General features: G+C 37.3%; 1 protein-coding gene across 1 annotated transcript in view; it reads right to left on the reverse strand.

Moving 5' to 3' along the window:
* The window catches only part of LOC140344423 (coiled-coil domain-containing protein 180-like), a 65,250-nt gene that overhangs the window by 39,816 nt on the left and 189 nt on the right, over positions 1-25,245 (reverse strand). Inside the window, exons 2-18 of the mRNA XM_072431543.1 lie at positions 24,605-24,712; positions 23,469-23,656; positions 22,105-22,193; positions 21,062-21,171; positions 20,852-20,980; positions 20,189-20,299; positions 17,746-17,841; positions 17,096-17,259; positions 16,529-16,648; positions 14,828-14,907; positions 14,385-14,473; positions 10,899-11,021; positions 9,865-10,038; positions 9,587-9,702; positions 7,907-8,033; positions 1,223-1,564; positions 810-1,042 (exon numbers count right to left, since the gene is read on the reverse strand). Coding sequence (XP_072287644.1) covers positions 810-1,042; positions 1,223-1,564; positions 7,907-8,033; positions 9,587-9,702; positions 9,865-10,038; positions 10,899-11,021; positions 14,385-14,473; positions 14,828-14,907; positions 16,529-16,648; positions 17,096-17,259; positions 17,746-17,841; positions 20,189-20,299; positions 20,852-20,980; positions 21,062-21,171; positions 22,105-22,193; positions 23,469-23,656; positions 24,605-24,673 — 2,360 coding nt within the window. The 5' untranslated portion in view covers positions 24,674-24,712. The remainder of the gene's footprint in view (positions 1-809; positions 1,043-1,222; positions 1,565-7,906; positions 8,034-9,586; positions 9,703-9,864; positions 10,039-10,898; positions 11,022-14,384; positions 14,474-14,827; positions 14,908-16,528; positions 16,649-17,095; positions 17,260-17,745; positions 17,842-20,188; positions 20,300-20,851; positions 20,981-21,061; positions 21,172-22,104; positions 22,194-23,468; positions 23,657-24,604; positions 24,713-25,245) is intronic.

The raw sequence follows: 25,245 nt of genomic DNA on the forward strand, positions 1-25,245 counted from the left end.
CAATGCAGAAGTCCTGCATTGTGCTGTGTATCTCTCTGGAGATGCGGGCAGTGGTGTGGCCGGGACCCGGGTGGTATTTAAAAGCAGATTACTCAGTAATCTGCTTTTAAATTTCCCGCCCAGCCACACCCCCTGACGGACCGGTGCCCCGGCTTCAAAGCAGGACCATCGGATCGCCGCTGGAGCGTGGAGCAAAGGTAAGGGGGGCTCTTAAAGTTACCCTGTGACTCGGGATTACCGCTTTTTGCATGTAAAAGCCACCCCGAGTCACACTCAGGATTACCGCTAGGGGGGTTAAGGAGAGGTCTATGTTTGTAAATTATGTTTTTTTAATGTATTTTATGTAATTTGAATATCTTCTGTTTTTAATGTAAACATTAATAAAATGTTATTTTTCTCATATATTCGAATAATCGCCTGAAAAGTCCGCTTTATAAAAATAATACTTGTTGGTGTCCTTCACCGTACATTTTTCATTAACAGTTCATTAGTAAGGGATGTGGCCTGCGTAGTTAAAGAAATATATAGGTGGATGTCACTCTAATAAGGTTCTCAAATTATTTCTTCATAGAAATGCTCAAAACCTTTGTTAAATGTGCATTTGCAATGCAGTGTTTTTAGTATGAATAGTAGAAAAAATATATAAAAAAAAAAAAAAGCAATAAAACCGTCCATATTCATTAGTTTTCCTAGAAAAAGTTTTAAAACTATTGTTCTTAGCCAAATAAGGCACCTCTACTGTGTTCCATTGAGCTTAAAATATTACTTATTTCCAGTAAAAAAATCAATATTATGTATTGCAGACTCACTTGCTCTTCAGCTCAGTAATCAGATGCTCCGGCACCAGTAACAGGTTAATATCAAGGAGGCTTGCCTCTTCTATTAATGGCTCAGTGAAGAACACATTGTCTGGCTGGTCTATCACAGTAGACTTGTTCTTTTGCTCCTTGTTGGATAACAGCACAGTATATGTGTTTCCTCCGGATGTTACGAAGCTCTGATCTACCCTTGGAGTTTCTGTGTACTCTTCCGTTGGTGGTAGCTAGAATTAAAGGAAGAAGTTTTGTAGATATTATCTGTTAGCATATGGTCATGTAACTGGTGGCAATCTGAGTCTAAAAAACAATTATCAGTAGTAGCATTACTAAGAACTTTCTTTTTCATTATCAAGTTATCATTACCTAATCCAGAACACAGGAGTGTATTTTTTAACCTGACATACCTCAGTCTTAGTGCTCACAGGTGTTTCCAAAACTTCATGATGCTCATAAGTGTGTGTAACATTATCTTCATTTTCTCTGGATACCAGAAAGGTTGCTTCATCCATGCTTCCTCCTTCATTGGCCCCTGTGTTTACTACTTCAGGTGGTTGAGGGGTTTTTACACCAGTGATCTCTATAGGGTAATCCCACGAAACACCAGACTTGTCAATATTATCCTGTGATGCATATCTTGTGATTTCTATAGTTTTTCCCTCCAGGTCAGCTATTCCAGGTTCCAGAAGAGTGGTTTTGTAGCCTTTAAATACTTTATTATCTGATTCTTCAATTTTCTGAGGCATAACCTTTACAAAAGAAAAAAAAAAACTTTAATATATATCAGAGGAGCTAGAATTCTAGTATAAAACAGTGGCAGAAAAGGAAAGTAGAAGGTTATCTGCGTGCAATTGATAGAAGATAAAAGCAAAACATGAGTTATGTGGTATAGTTATGTAGTAATACATTTTTTAAAAAAAAAAAATATATATTTTTATGGGGTTAACAGTAAAAAAATAAATTACAGACATTTCTTTTTTTTTTTACAACCAGTAAACATGAATATAAGAAAATAAAACAGATGATACAACATTTGCATTGTTAGTGTGATCATTACACGATTTTATAGTAAACCATGAAATAGGTCAATACTTGTCAAAGAACCATACAACAATTATACAATAATGGTATTACAGCAAAATAGACTGAAACTAAAAAAACTAAAAGTTACATGACAATAGCGGGGGGCATGTATTAATTTTCTTTTGAAGTACCATGTGGTGTGACGGAAACAGTTGTACAATTTGGTTTTGTTTAGCCTAAGATTAGTGTGTCAATAAAATTTTCCCATGTCTCAAAAAATATTTGAGTTTTAAATTTTTTTTTTGGAAAGAAGCCTCCATCCATTGAATTCTGAATAGTTCTTGTGGCTTAGTCATAAAGAGACACATCATTGGGGGAATGGATTCTAACCAGCAATGCAGAATAGTTTTCTTAGCAATAGCTGAGAGTAAAAAGTGCTAATCGTTTGGTGCCCCTAGTAAATTGGACGCCCCTTAACTCCACTAACCTGTACCACTTGCCTCCAAAATTGCCTAATTATTTGGCATTCCCAGAAATTATGATAAAGTGTAGCCGTCTGGGCTCCACATTTAAAACATGCACTCCCATGTGAGAGACCCATATAATAGGCTCTTTGAGGTGAGATGTAATTCCTATGGAAAAGTTGAAAGAACATTTCTCTATACTGAACTCCTGGAATAGCCTTCCAGGATAGTCTGAACATTTGCAGGATTTTTGAGACTGGTAAATTAGGAAAATGTGTCCGCCACTTTGCCATGCTCACCCCAGAAGTTTCATAGTTTAGATCAGTTCTAAGAAACTCAAAATTTAGAGATAGCTTTTGTGGGAACAATTCTTATTGCATACACCCTCACTTGGATTAGTAAAAAAAATACTGTCCGCCATAAAGGGGAACCGATTTTTTATTTCTGAAAAAGAATATACCGTATTTTCCGGCGTATAAGACGACTTTTTAACCCCGAAAAATCTGTGCCAAAGTCGGGGGTCGTCTTATACGCCGGGTACTGGTACTTACCTACAGCTGGATTGGCTCTCCAGTGGAGAGCCTGGATTGGCTCTCCACTAGAACACGCTCATTCATTAAGAAGGAACGCGCCCATTCATTCCTTAGAACTAGTACTGCACTGTTCCTTCTGCCTCTCAGTTTTTGCACAATAGTGAGATCTGACAGGCAGAAGGACCAGTACAATATTGGGCGTATAACACGACCCCCAACTGATTGGTTAGAGTGGGGGGTCGTCTTATACGCCCAGTCGCCTTATACGCTGGAAAATACGGTACCTTGTGTCGGGATTAAATAGTAATCTTATTGAAGTAAGACTTCGATTGGCCCATGTTGTTAACAATGAAGAGGCATATCCAGGTGTAAAATCAGCATGGGCATTAAGTGATTCTATTTTATGTAAGAAATGCCAGAATTGCCACATAGAATAAATTAAAGATTTCAATTGTATTGCCTCCAGCAGGAGTTCCTTGTGGGTATGTAAAATGAGCCACATCTGGTACATTCAATCCACCATTTTTCGTGGTTTGTTGAAGGATAGCACGAATGGCTCCTCGTGCCATAAAAGAAAGTGTAAGGGATGCCCACCTTTTAAAATTGTTCTGCATTGAAAGTATAGCTTTTGTAAGATTCAGCATGTAAAGTTTTGCAGGGTTTTTAGGACTCAGTACTCCCAAGTACCTAAAATAGAACTAGCCAATTGAAATGGGAATAAGGAACTCCAGCTTGGTTTGTGCTTGGGAAACAGAAAAAGGGCCACAGATTTGTCAAAATTTACAGTATAACCTGAAATTTTTTGAAAGTTCTGAAGCGTGGACATATTGAAGCGTAAGGACTCTTTTGGGTTAGCAAGGAACAACAGGATATCATCTGCAAAAGCAGTAATCTTCATTTCCACAGAACCAAACTTTATACCAGGGAATCTAGAGTGTACTTCTAAAATACGCAATAAGGGATCTAGTCCGAGTGTAAACAGCAAGGCAGATAAGGGGCATCCTTGTCTTGTGCTACCATGCATGGCAATAGGTTGCGAAAGCTGATTGTTTACAGTAGGATGGGTTGTGGGATGGTTATATAAAAACTTTATAAGTTTGAAAGCGCATGCCAAATTGTCTATTGCTAAGCGAGCAATGAATGTAGATACAGCCATAATATCTTATCAAACACTTTTTCTGCTTTGAGACTCAGAAGCACATGGTTTTTGTTATACTTAAGTGTGGTTGCAGCAATAGCTGTACGTATGCCAATAGAAATGTGTCGATTTCTGAAGAATCCCAATTGATGAGTAGTCAATTGAGCGGGCAGCATAGGTTGCAAGCAACCTGCCATAATTCTCGCCATCACTTTACAATCAGTGTAGCAAAAGTAAAGCAATTGGCCTAAAGGATGAAGGGTCATTCAGTGTCTTTATAAGGTTTGGGAATTAATGAGGTGTGGGCTTGGGTAAAATTTAGAAAAGATATTTGGTTATCTAATATACCAGTATAAATTTCTAACAGTAAGGGAGAAAGGTAAGATTCCAGTGGTTTAAAAAATTCAGCCGGTAATCCATGGGCCTGGAGTTTTATTTAAGGGAAGGGTTTTATTATTTCTTGCAATCTCCTCAATGCAAATTGGGATATTTAAGCATTCTTGCTGGAACATTGACAGAGTAGGCAAATTTACTTTTTGTAAAAACGCTGCAATATCAGCTTCTGCAGGAGACTGAGCAGAGTAAATTTGTGTATAGAAAGTGCCAAAGATAATATTGATGTCATCCTGTTTGTGACATTTGATATACGAGGAATTTCGTAATGTATGAATGGAATGTTTGGGTTTCTGTGGAGACGCTAACTTAGATAAGAGAGATCCGGTCTTGTTCCCCCATCTATAAAATTTATACTTAGTATTGCATGCTTTAGATAATGCATTGTGTAAATGATTATCTAGAATCATTGCTGCTTGCAACCAGGCCCGTCCGTTGGATCAAGTATATGAGTTCTGTGAGCTGCCGCAACATTGTCATATAAGGACTTGCATAATTTTTTTTTCTGTTCTTTGTCTAATTACATAGGCCGAAATCTGGCCTCTCATAACTGCTTTTCCTGTTTACCAAAGCAAAACCTGGTCCTCCCAATGCTGGATGTTGTCATCCTGGAAATTAGCCCAGGAGGTAAGAAAGATTGGAATGTTGGGGAGGAGAAGTATGTGGAGAAACGCCATCTAAGGGATTGAGCAATTGGATGTGCCAATTCTAGTTTCATCAATACTGGGGCGTGATCCGATAAAAAGATCGGCTGATACACCATTATCAAGATTTTGTGGAAGAGTGAGTCAAGGGTTAAGAAAAAATCTATATGGAAAAAAATCCTATGTACCTTGGACCAGCAGGAATAATCTCACTGGGTTGGATTGTGTGTTCTCCAGGGGTCTATGAGTGACAATGATTCAATAAAATTGTATAAAACATTCGAGCGGGAAGCAGAGTGTGTTTCCGATGTATCCACTTTAGGATCTGGGGCCAAGTTAAAATCCCCACCTACTATTAGATTTGGAAAATCACCTGATAAAAGTAATTCTGAAATCTGTATGAAAAAGTGGGCATTAGGGCGATTGGTTGCATAGATGTTAAGGAAAGAGTAGATGGTATCCTGAATAACCATTTTTAATAACAAATAGCATGAACTCTGGTCTATATGGACATCAAGTAATTGGTAAGTTAATGATTTCCGAAAGATTATAGCCACCTCTCTTTTCTTCTTGGAGTAGGAGGATGCTATCTCCTCACCAACCCAAACCTTCAAGTAGATCTAAGAACATTTTCTCATTCCCTGCATAAGGGAAGGCACATAGCTTAAACCATCTTACAACAATTTTCAAACATGGTTGCTGACTATTGCGTAAATAACTTACAAATTGACAAACAGCAAGAAAAAAGCAATATTCTGCAAAGTAACTGCAGAAGTCCCCATTTTTAACCTATATTACTGCATTATTTTCAATACAAGCATATAAAAAGACAAAAGGAGGGAGCATAAAATATGTGCTTCACATAAAACATAGACAGAAAATAGTTACGTTCCTGGCCAAACATCAGTAGTGGGTGACGTCAGGGCTTCTTGCAAACGAGAAAGGGCCGATTCGGGGTCATCCAGTAACAAAGAAAACCCATCGATCGTAACTTTGAGCTTAGCCGGATAGAATAAGGCAAAACTTATTTTCTGTTCAATCAGAAACTTGCAGGCAGGAGATAAAGCTTGTCGTTGTTGCATGACCACTGCAGAGAAATCTTGAAAGATGAGTATCTTATATCCATTGACCTGTCGAGTGCCAGATTTTTTGTAGGTAGACAGGATGCGTTCCTTATCCATGTAGTGGATAAACTTCGCGATCACTGCTCATGGTTTTACAATAAAGATGCAGTCCCCTGGACTGATACGATGTATGCGTTCAACTATGCGAGATGACAGTGGTTCCAGATGAAGAGCTTGCATCAGATCAACTGTAATAAATTTTAAAAGGTCTGGATATTTGTGCGTTTCTGGAATTCCCAAAAAGCGCAGTTTGGAACACCAGTTTCTGTTTTCAGGATCCTCATATTTTTCAGACAGTGACGCTAGTTGGTTGGCGATTGTGGATTGGTGTTGTAGTACTTGATCCTCCAGTTCAGATACACGAGAAGTATTACTAGAAATCTGCTGGAGCGTTGCGTCAAGGGTGGATTGAAGGTTGTTAAATTTTGTATCAAAATAAGGTAACACTAGGTTGTTGACTTCTTGTACAGTAGAAGAGGAATGTACCTGTGAGCCAATAGGTGTGTCTGCTAGGTTAGACATGTCCATGGGCGATGGACTAGAGTCCTGTCCTGTTTGAGAATGGGCAGGTGATCTCCCTGCTCTATCCCCTTATGGATTAATGAAACAAACACCACCGCAGTAGAGGTAACAAATCGTAGTAAAGCAGCAACACTGATGCAAGTGAAGGAAACACAGTCCTGTCAAAAGATTCTTGTATTATGTAAGCCAGAGACAGTAATTAAACAAGAGCACAATGTAAAGCTAGAGGGGTTAGCCAGATGTGGAAGGTAGGTATCAGCAATTCAATGGTTCCATTAAGTAAGTCCCTTTGCAGGAGTTTAAATTTCTTTTGACAATACAGGAGGGCAAGTCCCAGGTAATCCTTTATTCTGTGATATAGCAGAAGAACATTTAGCCAGCCAACAATATATTATAAGCTTTTATTATAAGCTTTCAGAGATGAGGTAAGTATAAGAAGCTTTGGTAGCTGCTGTGTAAAGTGTAGTGCTCTGGCCACGCAGCAAATATGGCCGCCACCTACTCACGCCTACTTCACGGGCACCGACTCTCACCGATCTACGAGTGTTGCGTCCCGATGGAGGATCCTGCCGACTCCGCAGAGAAAGCTTTACACGTTGGTGGTGGCTGGTGTGAAATTTTTTCCTTCCCACTGCCGATGATAGAAGATTACAGCGGGTCCCGTCGGAATGCTGTTAGATGCGGACACCGCTGTAGGCTCCGCCTCAGAAGTATAGTAATGCATTTTATTTCAATTTATATTATTAAAATATACATTTATAGGTTATTATTTTAATTTTGCTTCGGACATTCTCTCTGGCATTACCAGACTTAAGTCTGGGAATGAGACGGATCAGAATCGTTTGGGGCCTTAAAGGATGACATAAAACTGAACTTTCTGCTGTAGAAGGGAGCGAATACAGATGAATAGCACAATACAAAATAGGCAAGCTATTAATTGCCTGCAACTATGAAGAAACAGATGCTGCCTGGCCATGGCTATGCAAACGTCAGATGATTCTTGCCTTGGACAAACAGTCATGCATGTCTTGGGCAAGAATCTGACATGTGTACACCGGTTGCCCAATGTAATCTATGGATCTGTGAAAACAGATTCATGAATGACCGATCGTGAACAACCACTATACCAGTAAACAGAGGAGTACACAGCAGGGTGCCACTTGCTTGTCATCCCCCCTCCCCTCTCAACGGAACAGAACAGGTTTCCAGTAATGAAAACTTTACATGTGTATGCTGTCGAATTGCCTTACCTGTCCATATACTTCTTGGACATAAAAGAATTTGCTTACAGATGAGCTGTATGACATTAATTCACTCCGCACCATTGCAGGATAGGCCTCTACAACAACAACTTGATCATGATGAAATTTCATGTACCTGTTGATTGACAGAATGATTTACCATATATATAACTAGCAGGCAGGGAAAGTGTCTTTGTTGCCCTAAGGCAGGGAAGATTAACTGAAGATTAAAGGCATAGAATCTAATTGCTGGTATTAGTCACACTGACACGCTCAAACTGACACATTTTCTCACTGTCCCATATTTCTATTAGAGCACTAATTGAAAAAAACAAAACTTTAGGACTACGCCACGAGAGCTAGGAAATATGGCAGGATACTTTCTGATATCCACAGGAGATAAAAAGTCTTATCTAAATAAATTTTTTTGGGTGGACTCCAACATTGCAAAGGTTAAATGCTTATTTTATCTAGGTTAAGAAGATTAAGCTTTACTGAATATTGTTAATAAACTGTATTCATATAGCGCCAACATTTTATGCAGCACTGTCTATTAAATTGGGTTAGCAAATAAGAAACAGATACAATGACACAAGAGGAGGAGACTTATTTATACCTTACCCCCATCTCTTTCTTAAAAAGGGAACTGAACATTAAAAATATAAAAAATTGTGATCAGGCAGGTTTTTGGAACACTTGGAGACAGGTGATGTTCTTTCTGCAATAAAATAAACTTGCCTGCCTGTTTGCAATTTTTTACACTCATCTGTCCTTGTCCCATCACATACATCACCATCTTCCATCCAATTTTCTTCTGGGTTCCGGTATTTGGCCATCTTGATTCTTGATTTGCCAGGGCAGAATAATACATCTTATAATTTATTAACATAATTTAGGTAATTCATTAATTCAGTTTAGTTAATTCATTCTTGGCAGCCTGGGTAAACTGGAAAAGCCAGCATCATACACTGAGCTGAGCACCTCAAAGTACATTTCAGAAAATATTACAGACACATAGGATTGGTTTTGTTGCAGATAGGACATTGCTTGTCCCCTATGCAATAAACAACCTGCTTGATTGTATGTTTTTTTTCTTTTATCGTATAGTTTCATTTTACTGGTGTGCGATCAGTCTACTGAAGCCGTTTTGAAGTCTTCACTGCTGTGCCAGGCACAGGCATTCCTACGTCATTTTGGACAATGCAAAGCCAGCAGTTATGTATTGTACATGCAGATTGTGATGTGAGGAATAAGGTAAGTACAAATGGTTATGCCTGTACCCATAAACTACATGAGCTTTTAACCCTTGCAGTATGGGTTCAGACCCACTGACAGAATAATCTTTTCACTTAATCTTGCATTCACCTTTAAAGGCAGTAAGCTTGTGATGCTTGAAAGTACCACTTAAACCTAAATCTCTGTACTCCTGTGGAGCCCCTTTTGATCAAGGCTGAACAAGAAGCCTTCACATCTGTGTAAATTATGATAAGCCCTGCCTATCCTGACACCAACACCAATCTTTATCGTTCCAGGGCAGAATTTCAGTTTGCAGAAGAGGATCTGACAGTGGAACAAAAAGACATTTTTAAACTAACTCATTTTATGGATGTATAGGGACTTACTAACACAAATTTCAGACGCAAACAACTTCACCAACAAAACATTGTTTAGAAAGATTCAGACTGTTACCCAGCTTTTATGTCCTTCAAGCATGCCAAGGCTTTACCCAACAGGGCACGCAGCTGCTCAACAGTACTTCCCTGCCGAAGACTTTCCAAAATAATATCAAGGTTGGTCTCTCTTTTCTGTATGTAAAAAGCACAAGGGAGTGAGCAAACTGTGAAAGTTTTGAGCATAATGCAAAGTGTAATAATCCAAAAACCAATTTCAATTTTGAGTTGTGTACAAGCAGATAATATCCAGCCCTGGAGTAAAGGATTTCGACATTAAACAGGGGTTGGTCATACCTGATTTTCAGTATCACGCTTCTTGCGACAGTAATCTACTGTTTTCTGAAGGATCTTTTCTTGTTGGGCGAGTCCAATTTGCAAGACATCCCAAAGATGAACTGCTTTTTTGGCATATTTAAATAATGTATTTGTATGGGAGTCCATTTGCTTTGATACAGTCATTATTGCATTCTAAAACATTAGGCAAAAAGAAGTGAATTTAAGCAGATGTACCAGTAATTTCCAATCTGTTTGAATAAATTATTGTATGCAGAAATATAGAGCATCAATAAAATACAGTTACTTCCAAAATCAATAATATTAATATATAAATTAGATTTCTATTATGCTTGGTGCAGTCTGGGAAAGTAACTGAATATTGTGACAAGGCAAGGGCTGACCTGTGTAAGTCATTTGCATGCACATGTAAAACTATAAAAACTACAGTACAGACCCTGGAACTGCATATGGGCAGCCTTTTACTCTAGGAGATAAAGAAAAATCCTGAATGATGCCTAAACAAAGATTTTCTGGGGACAAAAAAAGATGAAGGTATTGTAAGGGGGAGGAAGGGTTAACAATACTTGGAATACTTGGGAGTTATTCCAGGTATAGGCACTAATTATAACACTGTTACAGGAGACAATTGTTAGTGATCATTTCAAGTAGAGATTCAGAAAGGCTGTACAGACAGTGTTCCCCTGTTCTATACAAAGGGAACTAGTGAACTCCACTGTATCCGTCCCACAGTAACAAAAGAGGTAATTAATGGCAGACTTCTAAATGACATTTCACCTAAGACAATGTACATGTATAGGCACCTTTATCCTTGCATAGTGCCATGTGTACTAGACATAACATTATTTGCACAAATATACCTAATTTAAAAACTACTATATTACCCATGTTTTGTCTGACACAACCCCACAAAAAAGTCTAAGCAAAAAAGGGTTGCAACTTTTTTTAAATCATATTGGCTTTCTGTAACATAGCAAGCTTATACAGAAATTGTACTATCAGAGCTTTTAAAATGTTTGCACTGGAAAACATACAGAGAAAAGCTTTTGTTCTTTCTCATATCTTATCTGGAATTGTTCAGTGATTGGAAAAAGCTCTTTGGTCATTATAGACTCAGCTTCATTCTTGCAGCAGATGTCCAAATTAATTAGCCGGGTCTGGAAATGAAAACAAACAAATCAAATTCCGAAAAAGAGCTGAGCAACAATATGACATATACTGATTGATACATACGTTATGTAGATAATGAATATACCCTTCTATGCACTCTGATGCTAATTGCAGGCTTCTGATAAGCAAGATAGAGACTCTTTGCAGATTTTGAAGTTCCAGATATATTGCTATATTTCGGCTTTGGCTGTTACATTTCTGTTTTTATGAGTAATAAAACCCATGAGCTATCATGATTTCCTCTAAAAAACCTGAGTATTTCTAGTTCTATGAATACATTACACTTATCCAGGCATAATTTTTTCTTTGTTATGTGGATTGTAGCCTAAAGAAACTTTTCTTAATGTTTTAAAGTTAAGATATACTGCAAGCCCTTGAGCCACTGATACCATAAGCATAATTTTCCCACAAGTTTGTGCTGCACATACATCCTTGTGACCACATGGCTAACTCTTGGCTGGTGAAACAAGTGACTGGTTATAAGTAGGGTTAGAAAACACAGTTTTCTGAAATTGCGCATTGTGTCTGTGGGTTGTGTCTGCTTGACTGTCAGTTTTGTTTTAAATAGCTTTTTCTTCCTTTTTCCTTGCTGACCTCTAAGGGGGAATGGTCAAGGTTTCACAGGTAATATTATGTTCTGGGCAGACTCACATTGAGCTTGCTCACTCTTGGCTGGTTAAAAGTGGAGTTAGAAAACACAGGAATTTGCAAACAAAAGGAGTTGAATCCTAAAGCTACGTACACACGTCAGATTTTTATCGCCCGATAATCGGCATCGGCCAATTATCGGGCGAAAATCTGCCGTGTGTACAGTCGGTGTCGTCCATCGTCTGGACGACCGACCTGCCGGATCCACGGACGATGGACGACAGCCGATCCTAATGAAAGGGAAGGGGAGAGCGCGCAGCAGGGTGCCGCTCCGTCGCTCTCCCCCTCCCCTCTACATAGAGCATGAACGGTGCTGTATGTAAAATATACATGTAGAATGTAGAATATAAAAATGAAGGATCACCTTCATCGTTTGAAAAATATAAAGAATAAAACAAAAGATGTAAAAAGGAGATAAAATGTGCAAAACTTCAAAAGGAAAGACAAATTGCAAAGGAAAGAGAAACCCCCAATTATTTTTTTTTAAATATATTAATAGCAAAAAGATCAGATCTGAGCATGTAGGCTCCCTAAAGGATGTCTCTGGGTTGGTAACTGGGGATAAAGAAAAGTCGGATTTACTAAACACTTTTTGTAGCTCTGTGTACAAAAAGTAAAATGGCATAGCTCAAGTTGAAATTCATAATAGCAATGTCACTGCCTTAAATGAGTCACAATGGCTCAAAATTGATATGATTGAGAAACAGTTGGGCAAAATTAAGGTTGACAAAGCACCCGGACCCAATAAATTACATCAACGTGTCCTCAAACAGCTGAGCTCGGTTTTTTCAAAGCCATTATTTTTAATTTTTAAAGACTCTTTAGTCACTGGCATGGTACCGATTGATTGGTGTAGAGCCAATGTGGTTCCTAGCTTCAAAAAGTGAGCAAAGTCATTACCAGGTAACTACAGACCGGTTAATGTCCATGGCTGGAAAGGTCCTAGAGAGTTTGATAAAGAACCACATAGAGGAGTTTCTGCTAGAAAAAAATATTATAAGTGATAGTCAGCATGGCTTCAAGAAAGACAGTTCTCAAACAAACTCTCTCTTTATGAGGATGTAAACATGTAGACAGTGGAATAGCAGTTGATATGGTGTATTTGGACTTTGTTAAAGCATTTGACACTGTACCCCACAGACGGTTAATAGGGTCAAAAGGTTTAGAAAAATCAATCGGTAAATGCATAGAGAACTGGCTTAAAAGCGTTATCCAGAGAGTTGTAATTAATGATTCATACTCTGAATGGTCTAAGAATATTAGTGGTGTGCCCCAGGGTTCAGTGTTGGGACCATTACTATGTAACATCTTTATAAATTATATAGTTTGGCATTAAAAGTACCATTTCTGTGTTTGCAGATGACACCAAACTATGTAAAATAATTAAGTCCATACAGGATGTCTATAATGCAGACCTGGATGCACTGTTTGATTGGGCAGCCAAGTGGCAAATGACATTTAATATGGACAAATGTAACGCTATGCAAATGTAACGAAATGGAAAAGCATCTGGGGGTTCTGGTAGACCATAGACTTAATAACAGCATGCAATGCCAAACAGCAATATCTAAAGCTAGTAAAGTACTTTCTTGTATTAAAAGAGGTATAGACTGCAGAGATGGAGACATAATCTTGCCCTTGTACAAAGCATTTGTCAGACCACATCTGGAATATGCAGTCCAGTTTTGGGCTCCAGTTCACAAAAAGGACATTGATTGGAGAGAGTCCAGAGAAGAAAAAATAAATTATTAAAAGGAATGGAGTTAGGAGAAGATTAGCTGAACTGAATCTATTCCCCCTTTAGAAAAGATGTTTAAGGGGGGATAGGATCACCCTGTATAAATATATAAACTGTCCATATAGAGAACTCACTTCCAAAATATTCACTTCGAGATCATTAAAAACAACAAGAGGGCACTCCTAGCGTCTGGAGGAAAAGAAGTTTAAGCTCCGGATAAGGAAGCAATTCTTCACTGTAAGGTCTGTGAAAATGTGGAATCGGCTCCCTCAGAAAGAATTTTCAGTGACTACTATAGATTGCTTTAAGAAAAAGCTGGATGCTTTTCTAGAAGCACAGAACATAACTGGGTTTTAAGGATTTAAAGTAAAGATAACAGACTGTTGATCCAGGGAACATCGGATTGCCTCATGGAATCAGGAAGGAATTTTTTTACCGTTGAATCAAATTGTACCAGGGTTTTTTTTTGCCTTTCTCTGGACCAAATATGTCCATAGGGTTTTATACCTGGGATATGTTTATTTACCTAGTGGTTGAACCTATTGGACTTATGACTTTTTTCAACCTGACCTACTATATGTAAACTACGATGATGCAAACTTTTTATTTCTTTTTTTATATTATGATTTAGATGCTGTCACATTGGTCCTTGGTGGTAGAATTTTCCTGATATTTGTGATCAATAGAAGAAATATATCTGCTTGTGTTAGCCAACCAGTCATAATAAAGATAGATTAAATGACAGATTGTTTCTGTTTGTAATATTATTCAAAATCATATGTGACGCATCATTCAATATTTTAAGTGATGATACACTGTTTGTTTGCAATCACTTATACCTAACCAGCAGTGAAAAAGTACAAGTTGTGTTCAATACTGTGCAAAATGTAATAAATTCATAATGCAACTTGGCCATCAGATAATTAAACAAACAGCTGTATTAGTGTAAGGGTACAGTACTCACCTGACATGTTTCTGCTGCTGCTGTACATCGTTGAATGGTATCATTCTGGAGATTGCGATGTCTGTATAAGAACTGTGTATTTACAGATTCTGCAACAAACAACAAAAAACTAAAGTGTTTAAACAATGTGCCCGTTAACAAAAATCTAGTAAGGAATAGTACATAATAAACGCCAGGAATAAAAGACTTCTATATTATAATAAAAAAAGACAGGTAACAGATATTTTTTTAATGATACAATTTACATTGAAAGGGACAGAAAGAAAAAAAGAGAGAGAAAAGAAGTGGGCAGCATAACACGGAGGGAGGGGAGAAAACTGAAGGGGGAGGGAACAAGTAAGATGGGAAAAGTAAGGGGGCATAAAAATGAGAGATGAATTAAAGGAAATAAGAGAGACAACTTGAATTATGTTTGCAGTATTTATACAGCTGTTCCCTCTTACCTATCTCCTTATTTAAGGCCAGAAGAGATTCATGCCATTCAGATACTGCTGTCTTTGTACAGGTCTCAGGTATGAAATCACTAAAAGCAGTGAAGCAGTAAAGCAGTGAATTTAGAGATATGTTGTAAGTTTGTAGTCTACAAATTATTTTTAAGGAATACCTAAGCTTTAATAAACTTGTAACAAATTTAGGCAACTCAACAAAATATATGTGGACACCACATGTAAAAATGATCAGTAGATTTGGAGAGCTAGACAACTACAATTTTTTGCAGATTTAAACTTTTCCTGAGAAAATCTTGATGTAAACCACTTTACAACCCTACTAGAGTTGTGTAAAAGGCCTCCATGATATCTGCTAATCAGAAATATGATCTTGGTAACCAATGATCAGGTGCTTAGCCTTTAAAACATTCACTGTAGGAATCCTGGAATAGTATTTTAGAATAGATCCACTGCAATTCCTTTTAGGAAATAATTGTTTTAAAGGAGTGAAAGATTAGTAATTTACAGAAATAAGGCAACAGTATGATTTCAAGGCAGCTCACAGGAAGTGACAAGAAAACTGCATTTTTATCAGAGGGCCAAAATGAAAAAAATTAGACAAAGTTGCAGACCAATCTTGTCCTTCTCATTAGATATAAAACCTTTTCATACGGACACAAAGAGGTTTTGCTTCACATTCAATCTGGAACAAGCCGATAATAGAGAAAGAGGCATAAGAATTTTTTTTTTTATTTTATTTGGGAAAAAATCTTATGCCTCTTTCTCTATTTGTAGCCTTCTGAGTTAAATTTCAGTGGTAACCTTTTTGCACAGGATAACAATAATAACAATTTTTTTCTGTTAAACCATTCAAATCCATGTCTTGTAGCAAGTAGCAAGGAAAAGAACATCTGTGGGTAAGTGCTGGAAATGCCAGACGCGGCCAATGTGGGCCTGGAACTCCCTCTTCATTGAAATAGTGGTGCTACTAAAATTCCCTACATTACTTGCGTCTATAAAACAGTTCAATGCGGCGCCACTCATAGTAGCGGCTCTATTTCAATGCAGCGGAGGGCCAGCTGCAGTTCATATTCAGGATTCATTTGGAGGGTCAAAAAAAAAAAAAAGCCATATTGGCCCCTGGGGACCAGAGTTTGACACCCCTGGTCTATAGGTATTTTCTGTACCTGCTAAAAATTTTCCTGAAAATGAAAATAATTGCAGCCACCACATCTAAGGACCATTTGGGGGAGGAGTGTAAACAATGGATAAAATCACACTTTATCTAGTTTCAGCCCTTTGTCCAAGACCCAAAAATTCAAGATATTTTCTGAGACACGGTTTTTTGCTGATATGGGGATAAAAGCTTTAATAAACAAAAATGATTGAAAAGTTGCTTTTGAATTTGAGAAAAAAAAGTAAAGAGAGCATCTGTAAAAAGATAAGATAAACAAGATGAAGTAGGTTCTTCCACTGATAAAGATTTTATTTTTGCACGTAACCATGTTGTTGGATTGCCACAATGGCGACATTAGCAGGTTAGCACTTGGAACAGTTAGGAGTGACAGACTCACTCTGCCCCACAAAACATCACTGTGACCCCAAATGATTTTTGTATCTTAAACTGCTTGCAGAGTCTACATAAAAAACTAATGATGCCTAACAGTGAGGATCAGCGATTAAGAGTTATGAGTGGTGTTTATTTCTTTTTAGTACCTGACTGAACACAGAAGCTGAAGCCTCCTGCCAAGTAGTGAGCATTGCTGATCCATCAGCAGGTCGGTCTCCCTCTTGACACTAATAGGCATCTGGTTCATCTCCTTCTCTGCAAACAGCCTGTGGAACAAATTATAATAAAACAAAGAATTGTATCATGTATGAAGGAAATCATATGGATTGAACTGAAATCTTTCTTTTTAGTCAATTTTAATAATAATCTAGGTGCTTAATTCTGATACTCAACTGCAATTGCCCACTTACAGATTGCACATCAGTGGGCCAACTGGAATATTTACAATTGGGAAGTAGCAAAAATACAAATTCTCTTTATTAGGTATTAATTTTTCTATATTTTTTTAAAGCAAACAACTTCACAATCACAGGTTGCTGACCAAGAATGTGGACACCAAAATAAATATAGGGGCATAGCAATAGGCTATAGGCCATGTAATATCAACTATGTCAATTGGTATTTTCAGCTCCCATTGATTAAATATACATTTTTAAATGCCAACAGTGATCATTATAGCTTAATGGAGTCTTATGACTTTATCTGAACATTACCTGAATTCTGTTATCACTTTTTCTTTTTCATGGGATTTCCAGGCTTTTGTTAGGTCTTGCCACTGAAGATGCTGTGCCCCTTCCCTTTTCAGTTCTAGTTCCATCAGATTAAGAGACAGCTTGGCAATTGCTCTGTGGTTTGCAAGTATGGCTTGATTAATCATCTAGGTGTATAAAGAAAAAACACTGAGTTAACACAACACAAACTACAAAACGAATCACAAACTAGAGTAACCTAAATGGTATGTAGTGGACTAGCTAACTTCTATAGAACTGAAGACTGACATATGCCAGTTAGGGGTTAAACTACCCGCTGAGCAGTCCTAAATTTAGCAGCATTTATTTTGTGTCACTTGTTGCCATTAGACACGTCTTTACGTGACCCGAGACTACACAAATGAATACAAATGTGCACGCTGGTCAACGTTTCACCTTTTCCCTGAGCCCACTACAGTATTGCCCATACAAACTTAAAGACTGCACAGGACAGAGCCACATGGGAGAAGGCTGGATAACGGACATGCACTGTGGAAAGTTTGCTAATTCCGGATGTGGAACCTATAATAAAGCATACTGAGACATCTTTCTGACTTTTATAATACAATTATAATCTTCCTGCGGTTTACTAAACCCTAATTTGAAGGTCTTACCATGGCTTCCTTGTGTATAAACCTAATCAAATCAGAAGGCACAAGATAGCAAATCTCCGTCAAAAGTGTTGTGAATTCCTTCAACACAACAGTGACCTAAAAAAAAACAATATATAGTTATCCAAAGAGTAAATATATATATATACAAATAAATATACACATATATGTATAAATATTTGGACAAAGACAACTTTTTTTTCTAATTTGGTTCTGTACATTACCAGAATTAATTTTAAATGAAACAACTCAGATGCAGTTGAACTGCTGACATTCAGCTTTAATTCAGTGGGTTGAACAAAAAGATTGCATAAAAATGTGACAAACTAAAGCCTTTTTTTATTTTACACAATCACTTCATTTCAGGAGCTCAAAAGTAATTGGACAAATGAAAAAGCTGAAATTAAAATGTTCATTTTCAATACTTGGTTGAAAACCCTTTTCTGGCAATGACAGCCTGTAGTTTTGAACTTATGGACATCACCAGATGCTTGTTGGTTTCCTCCTTTTTAATGCTCTGTCAGGCCTTTACTGCAGTGGCTTTCAGTTGCTGTTTGTTTGTGGGCCTTCCAGTCTGAAGTTTAGTCTTCAAGTGAAATGCATGCTCAATTGGGTTCAGATCAGGTGACTGACTTGGCCATTCAATGATATTCCAGTTCTTTGTATTAATAAGCTCCTGGGTTGCTTTGGCTGTATGTTTTGGGTCATTGTTTATCTCTAATATTTCAATCAATTTGACTGCGTTTAGCTGGATTTGAGCAGACAGTATGTCTCTGAACACCACAGAATTCATTCGGCTGCTTCTGTCCTGTATCACATCATCAATAAACACTAGTGTCCCAGTGCCACTGGCAGCCATGCATGCCCAAGCCATCACACTGCCTCCGCCATGTTTTACAGATGATGTGGTATGCTTTGGATCATGGGCTGTTCCACACCTTCTCCATACTTTTTTATCATTCATACTTTCATTCTGGTAAAGGTTGATTTTGGTTTCATCTGTCCAAAGAATGTTTTTCCAGATCTGTGCTGGCGTTTTTAGAAGTTTTTTTAGCAATCTAGCTAGTTCAATTTAGCCTTTCTATTCTTGAGGCTTATGAGTGGCTTGCAACTTGCAGTGTACTCTCTGTATTTACTTCCATGGAGTCTTCTCTTTATGGTAGACTTGGATATCGATGATGCGCCTACTTCCTGGAGTGCTGTTCACTTGGTTGGCTGTTGTGAAGGGGTTTCTCTTCACCAAGGAAATGATTCTGCGATCATCCACCACTGTTGTCTTCCGTGGACGTCCAGGTCTTTTGGCATTGCTGAGTTCACCAGTGCTTTGTATCTTTCGCCAAACTGTAGACTTTGCCACTCATATTGTATAAACTTCTTGGATAGGTTTTTTTTTGTTTTTGCAGCTTAAGGATGGCTTTTTTTCACCTGCATGGAGAGCTTTGACCGCATGTTGTCTGTTCACAGCAAAATCTTCCAACACACAAGAACCCCCCCCCTGCCTCCCTCAAATCAACTCCATGCCTTTTATCTGCCTAATGGATAATGACATGACAAAGGAATTGCCCACACCAGCCCATGAAATAGCCCCTGAGTGTCCAATTACTTTTGAGCACCTGAAATGAAGTGATTGTGAAAAAAAAAAAGACTTTAGCTGAAAGATTGCAATTCAACTACATCTGAGTTGTTTCATTTAAAATAATTGTGGTAATGTACAGAACCAAAATTAGAAAAAAGTTGTCTCTGTCCAAATATTTATGGACCTAAATGTGTGTGTGTGATTTTATATATAAATATATATATATATATATATATATATATATATATATATATATACACACATACACATACACACACACACACACAATAACTCATATACTGTCATTGACTCGTGTTATAGATTGTTAAGCTGCGGTCTGTCCTCTGCAATAAAAAAGTGCCATGGTTTTCCAAGGTTTTTACTTTTATTTTATTTTTTTTTTATTTTTTGTATTGGATTGGATACGCAAGTTTGTATCCAATCAAATACAAAATATAAATTTGAATTTCCAAGGTTTTTACTTTTAACTAACAGTAAGTATCCACAAGCATTTCTTTTCATATGCCAATATTATTTAGATGCATTTCAATAGCAACCACAACTTTTGACAAAAATTATGCTTTTGACCTACTTGGCTTGCATTTCAGTCAATTGCTCAATGAAAGTTAATAGAATTTTTACTACTTAAACGTTAGGGCCGTAATTCTTTTTTATGTTGAAAATACTGCAGGTGCTTACATGGTGGTGACGTGACCAAAAGCCTCTAAAGTTTTTTCATGTGATCTCTGCTAAAAGGAGAATCAGGCAGTCTAAACTCTGATTTTTACCTTCTACAGAGATCTCAACCTTAATCTACTGCACTCTAACAGTTGGTACATATTATCCAACAGGTCAGAATTATGTACTTACCTGATCTGAACGTTTCTTCTCCAGCTGAAACAAAGTTTTCTCTGTGCATCTTATCCACTTTTTCCTGCAAGAGGATTCTTCAACTCCATGACCCCAAAATTTATTTAAAAACTAAAAAGTAAAAAAAATCAGCGTGAAAAACAAGAAAACTACCAATATCGAAATCAGTGTGTGCTTGAGCCAAGCCATCACTGGCATATATATGCCTAATACATAATGGATGAAGCAAACATGTATCCTGTGTATATGTCCCACACATTTCACATATGTATTTGTGACTCCTGTGCCTAGATTCTTGGGAAGGCTCCTGACCTAAACAGGACTCCAACATAGGTAAGTTTTCTGAAGTTGCAGAACAAACAGAATTGTATTTACAGAAATATAATGTCCTTGTATCTTTCTGAACACTACACTGATATATCAAATAATCATATCAGATTTCCCAGCTGCCTTCTGTTAACTACAAAAGAATGCTTCCTTAAGAAATAAAAATGAAGAGTGGCATAGGAGTTAGTGGCCTAAACCAAATGTTGCCTTTACCATGTTGAAATCAGATTCTTTATTATAAAACTACAAATGTTGCAAAGAGATATGATGATATGAGCACCAGGGTTGCTATGAAGAGTAACTTGCTTTAGAAGTGAAGGCAAAGGACATATTTACCACTGTTGTTAGGGCCTTGTTGTCTCTTTTTTGTTCACACTGCTGAAATAACAAGTCAATCTTTCTATCGGACTCTGACATAAATTCTTGGAGATCCCTTAAAGCTTTCAGGACCAAGGCCTCCATTTCCTAAAAGAAGCAATACTTAAGTATAAGGAGAAACAAAAGCATGTTAGAGAGCTCAGTCAGATGTATTTATTCCTTCATCACCTTGCTGATGTCAGCAAATTCCTTATGCAGATCACAAACCGCCTTCTCATGCCGTGCTTGCCTGTTTGTGGTGATCCGCTGCAAAATGCCACTGTCACTCTTTTCAGGAACTGCAACAGGAAAAAGAATTATACTCAATATAAAAAGGCCCTATGATGCAAATGATATACCAATGTAATAAATAACGTATAGATAAAAGAATGGTTATTTTATGCCTTTTTTTAAAGCCCATTTGAAGTTAGGGTCTTTAGGATGCATACCAAGTAAAGAATGCTATAATTTTTTATCATTATGTGATTTTATGTGATTATCATTATGAGTACTTTCAGTTGTATAAATCCCCCACTAGTTTGGGCTGGCCTGGTATTGTTAATGAAGGGTGGGGGTCCCTGGTCAGATTTTACCTTTCATTTTTCATACAGTGAGAAACCGGAATATGACGGTCACCAGTTTCATATTACCCTGATCATTATGAATTTAAAAAGAAAAACATTTTCATTTTATATTCATGTTGGGTCGACAATATCCAACCACCTAGAGATAAGGATTTGGCTCTTTTGTTTTACCCTGATCAGTATTTAGTAAAAGAAACGTGAAGTGAAGGAAAGTTAAAGTGGTTTCAAAGTGAAGCATCATATGCTTTGTTTCCCCCAGTCACTAAAACAGGCTGTGAATAGTGATAATATATGAGAGAAACAATTTTCCTGGATTCATAACAATTTTAAAGAAAGGAAAATAAATCCAAACAATATTTTTTTATTAAAAAAGAAAACATTTAATTGTTAAATAGAACAGTATAAGGAACCTGAACATCCAAGATTTAATTCATTGCACAGTACCATTTACTGTCCAATAAACACACTAGGGCTGATATCTTGATTAAGACATAATGCTGAATAGAAATACAGGTCATGATCCTGGCTTTGGTATTTTCAAGCTATAATGCTAAATGGCAATAGAGGTCATGAACCTGGCTTTGGTGTTTGGCAGAGATAAATGCATCACAAGCCTGGCTAAACAAAAAAAACAGAAAAATAAATTACCAATAACATCACATAGACCTCTCACTTCTCTTGCTGCAATCTCATGTTCACCTTCATGTACTTTCCCTAAAGTTGATGTTGTTTTATCCCTAAAACATAAAAAACTTTTAGAGACTTGTACATATAAAACAAAATAATGCATAATATAACTATAATAACAACTATACATGTTAAACATAGTAAATAAATATACTTAAGTATATGCTGTATATAGTGACAGGTTCAACATTAAGAAAGTATCCAATCAGGTTTAAAAGCGCATGTTTCAGCACAAAAAGGATCAATGAGCAGCTGTAAAGCTGACAAGAGTCAGGTGAGTGTTACTTACATGTTACAAGAGGAAAATGTGTCATTTTGTGTTTTGATGAAAAAAAGGAGTTAATTTAAAGCCCAACATTTGAAACTATAAAAAAACATGTGGACTTTAGTGATGTACAAACAAAAATTAAAAGTAAACTCGGCTTTACACAATTCACTAAGCTAGAAAAAATTTACTTTGCAAACTAAACATCCTCTACTCCTTTACTAAATCCCATTTTCACCTTGACCTGAAGTGTTTTTGGAGTATACCATACTTACTCTACCAGTAATCTCAGGCTGCACCTTCCTTCTATGCAACCACCACTAAAATGACTGGTATCATGAACCTGGTGGTATAGTTCCATTACTCTTCCAGTCCCATGTCAGTATTCAGATCTAGAGATAAGCTGCTGGACCCTGAGAACTGTAACATGTGTGGGGGTCAGATCCTCCATAACTAAAAATGCCCAATATTGTGGATGTCTTTGGAGAGAAAGGAGCAGTAAACGAACTTTGGTAAGATGAGCATAGGGTTGTCAAAGAGACGCATTCCAGAGGGCACTGTCTCATTATAATGGTAACATCTCAGGTCTGTTTTTCTCTTTAGCAGAGAAAATTTTCAATGTTAAAAAATGGAAATAATTTTTTCACATTTTAAAATATATTGTATTTTGGAAATATGTTTGTTATATGTACTCTATTGCTTTTTATTTTATTACAGGTATTTCAATAAATTACCTTACATATTATTATTATTATTGTAAACCATGGTACAAGTTATGCTGTATAGCAGGTACCACAAGGTGCTATTACAGTGCTTTCCAACCAACCCTATTTGTCTTCATGTTACATGGGGATGAAGAAGCATGTCTACACTGGTCAAATATTAACTTTCTGATAGTGAATATCTGTAAACAGCATAGGAGATGAAGAGAACATGTCCTCACTTATATGTATGTACACTGTCTTTATACCTGTTGAACAAGTTTAAACTGATGTTGCGTTGTTAAACATCTCAAAGCCTGCCTTAGTTTGTAAAACAGGAATCCCCCCTTTCCTCTCACCTGTACAAAACTGGGTTTTCAGTGTAGGAATCGTATGGCATACTGTCCACCCACTGAAGCTGGCTATAAGACAGCAATCCAGCTGAATGTATCTTTTCTCGAACCAGAGGAATCTTTGCACTGTCCAAATTAATTCCATGTTGTGTTGTTCGAGCACGAACCTCACCAAGAGACCGCACCAGCTGGACCTTAATAATATATAGCACAACATATCAGGAAAGGTGTATACAAAATGATATTTAACACTACATCTATAGTTTTATAAGTAATGTTCAGCTATATATAGAAATGTAATCTGTCACAAAACAGCCAGCAGATATAAAGATACAGACATCTGAAATGAAATTTTTTAAACTATGCAGTGGGTTCCCCTGTCCAGAGTAATTGTTAACTACTTTTTCTAAAAATCCATTACACTATGCAAAACTAAGAAAAAAAAAATTTGTTTCACTTCAGAGCCCACGAAAACTTTAGTTTCATTTGCTAAATTTATTCCAGATCACTAAAACAAAATGTGCACAAAGAATTGTTGATCTTTTTTCTTTACAAAGCAGACACATTCTAAGATGAAAAGCCAGCAGTTTCAGAGAAGTCCCCTTGCTAAAGCAGTGTTCTCTATATAGGTCTAGTACACCTCCTTCTGAGTTAAACCTATAGTCCTAAAATCCGCAAAGTTCACAGTCCCTGAAGGTTGGGGAGCTCTGTCTGGGCCTCTGCAAAAAGACTACTATGATTTTTTTATGGGGCTTTGTTGGGGGTGGGTCCCAAAGAAGTCCATAGAGCTATAATGCAGGCGAGGGAAGTGAAGAATTTGCTGCACTGGATGCAAACAAACAGTGGTACTGTGGCTGCTGGAATTCGTTAAGCATGGAATTAATGGATGAGGAAGGTGGGTTAGTGTAGATCAGGGAAAGGGGAGATACAAGGTAACATTTCCTTGTTTTTAAGTGTACTTATATGTTAACTGTAAATTCAGTTTGGATTTAACATGTATTCACTATAGTTTCAAGTAAAAGAACAATTCTTGATTAAATATTGTTGCATTGATGGCTTTACCCGGTCTTGCTGATCATTTTCTCTATATGGCATTAGGAAAATAACATTGGATGTCTCTACATTTGTATTTTATACCTTACCTCTGCATCAAAGATCTGTCTGTAGACCTTGCCACTAGGCACCACTTGCACTTCACCAACAAGAGCCATTGGGTCCAGATGTTAGAAGTGCACTGAAATTTGGTTAACCTAAAACAGATGAAAACACAAGACACAAAAAAGTAAAAATAACTATTAAAAGTTAAAGCTTCAGCCTTACAACACTATCAGTTCTGGGCTAAGTAAAATGAAGAAAAAAAAGACATGCTACAATGAAATTAAGATATGTATGTAACTATTTAAAGTATAGCTCAAGTTAAGCATCTTGGACAAAGGAAGTTGGGGTGCAAATACAGCTGTGACCACAGGCCTGGACCACATTTTTGTTTATGCTGTAGGTATTTTTGTGTCCACTGTGTCAGTTTTTACGAACTTGGTACTTTGGCCCCAAATAGGCGCCATACTAGGCTTACCTACTTTCTTCTTTAGAATCTCCAGCCATTCCCCTTTGTTAGGAGAATAGTCACACTGCAAGAGGAAAGCTACATGAGCAATGTCAATGTATTAGATTCTTTTCAGCGTTCAACAAACTGTGTACAAGGTCTGAAAACCCCATGCTCTGCCTATCCGCCTACAGTGATGTGCTGGGGGCAAAGCCAAAAAGGCCCCTCAATTCAAATTTC

Source organism: Pyxicephalus adspersus, chromosome Z (genome assembly GCF_032062135.1).
Source record: "Pyxicephalus adspersus chromosome Z, UCB_Pads_2.0, whole genome shotgun sequence".
NCBI classification, from domain to species: domain Eukaryota; kingdom Metazoa; phylum Chordata; class Amphibia; order Anura; family Pyxicephalidae; genus Pyxicephalus; species Pyxicephalus adspersus.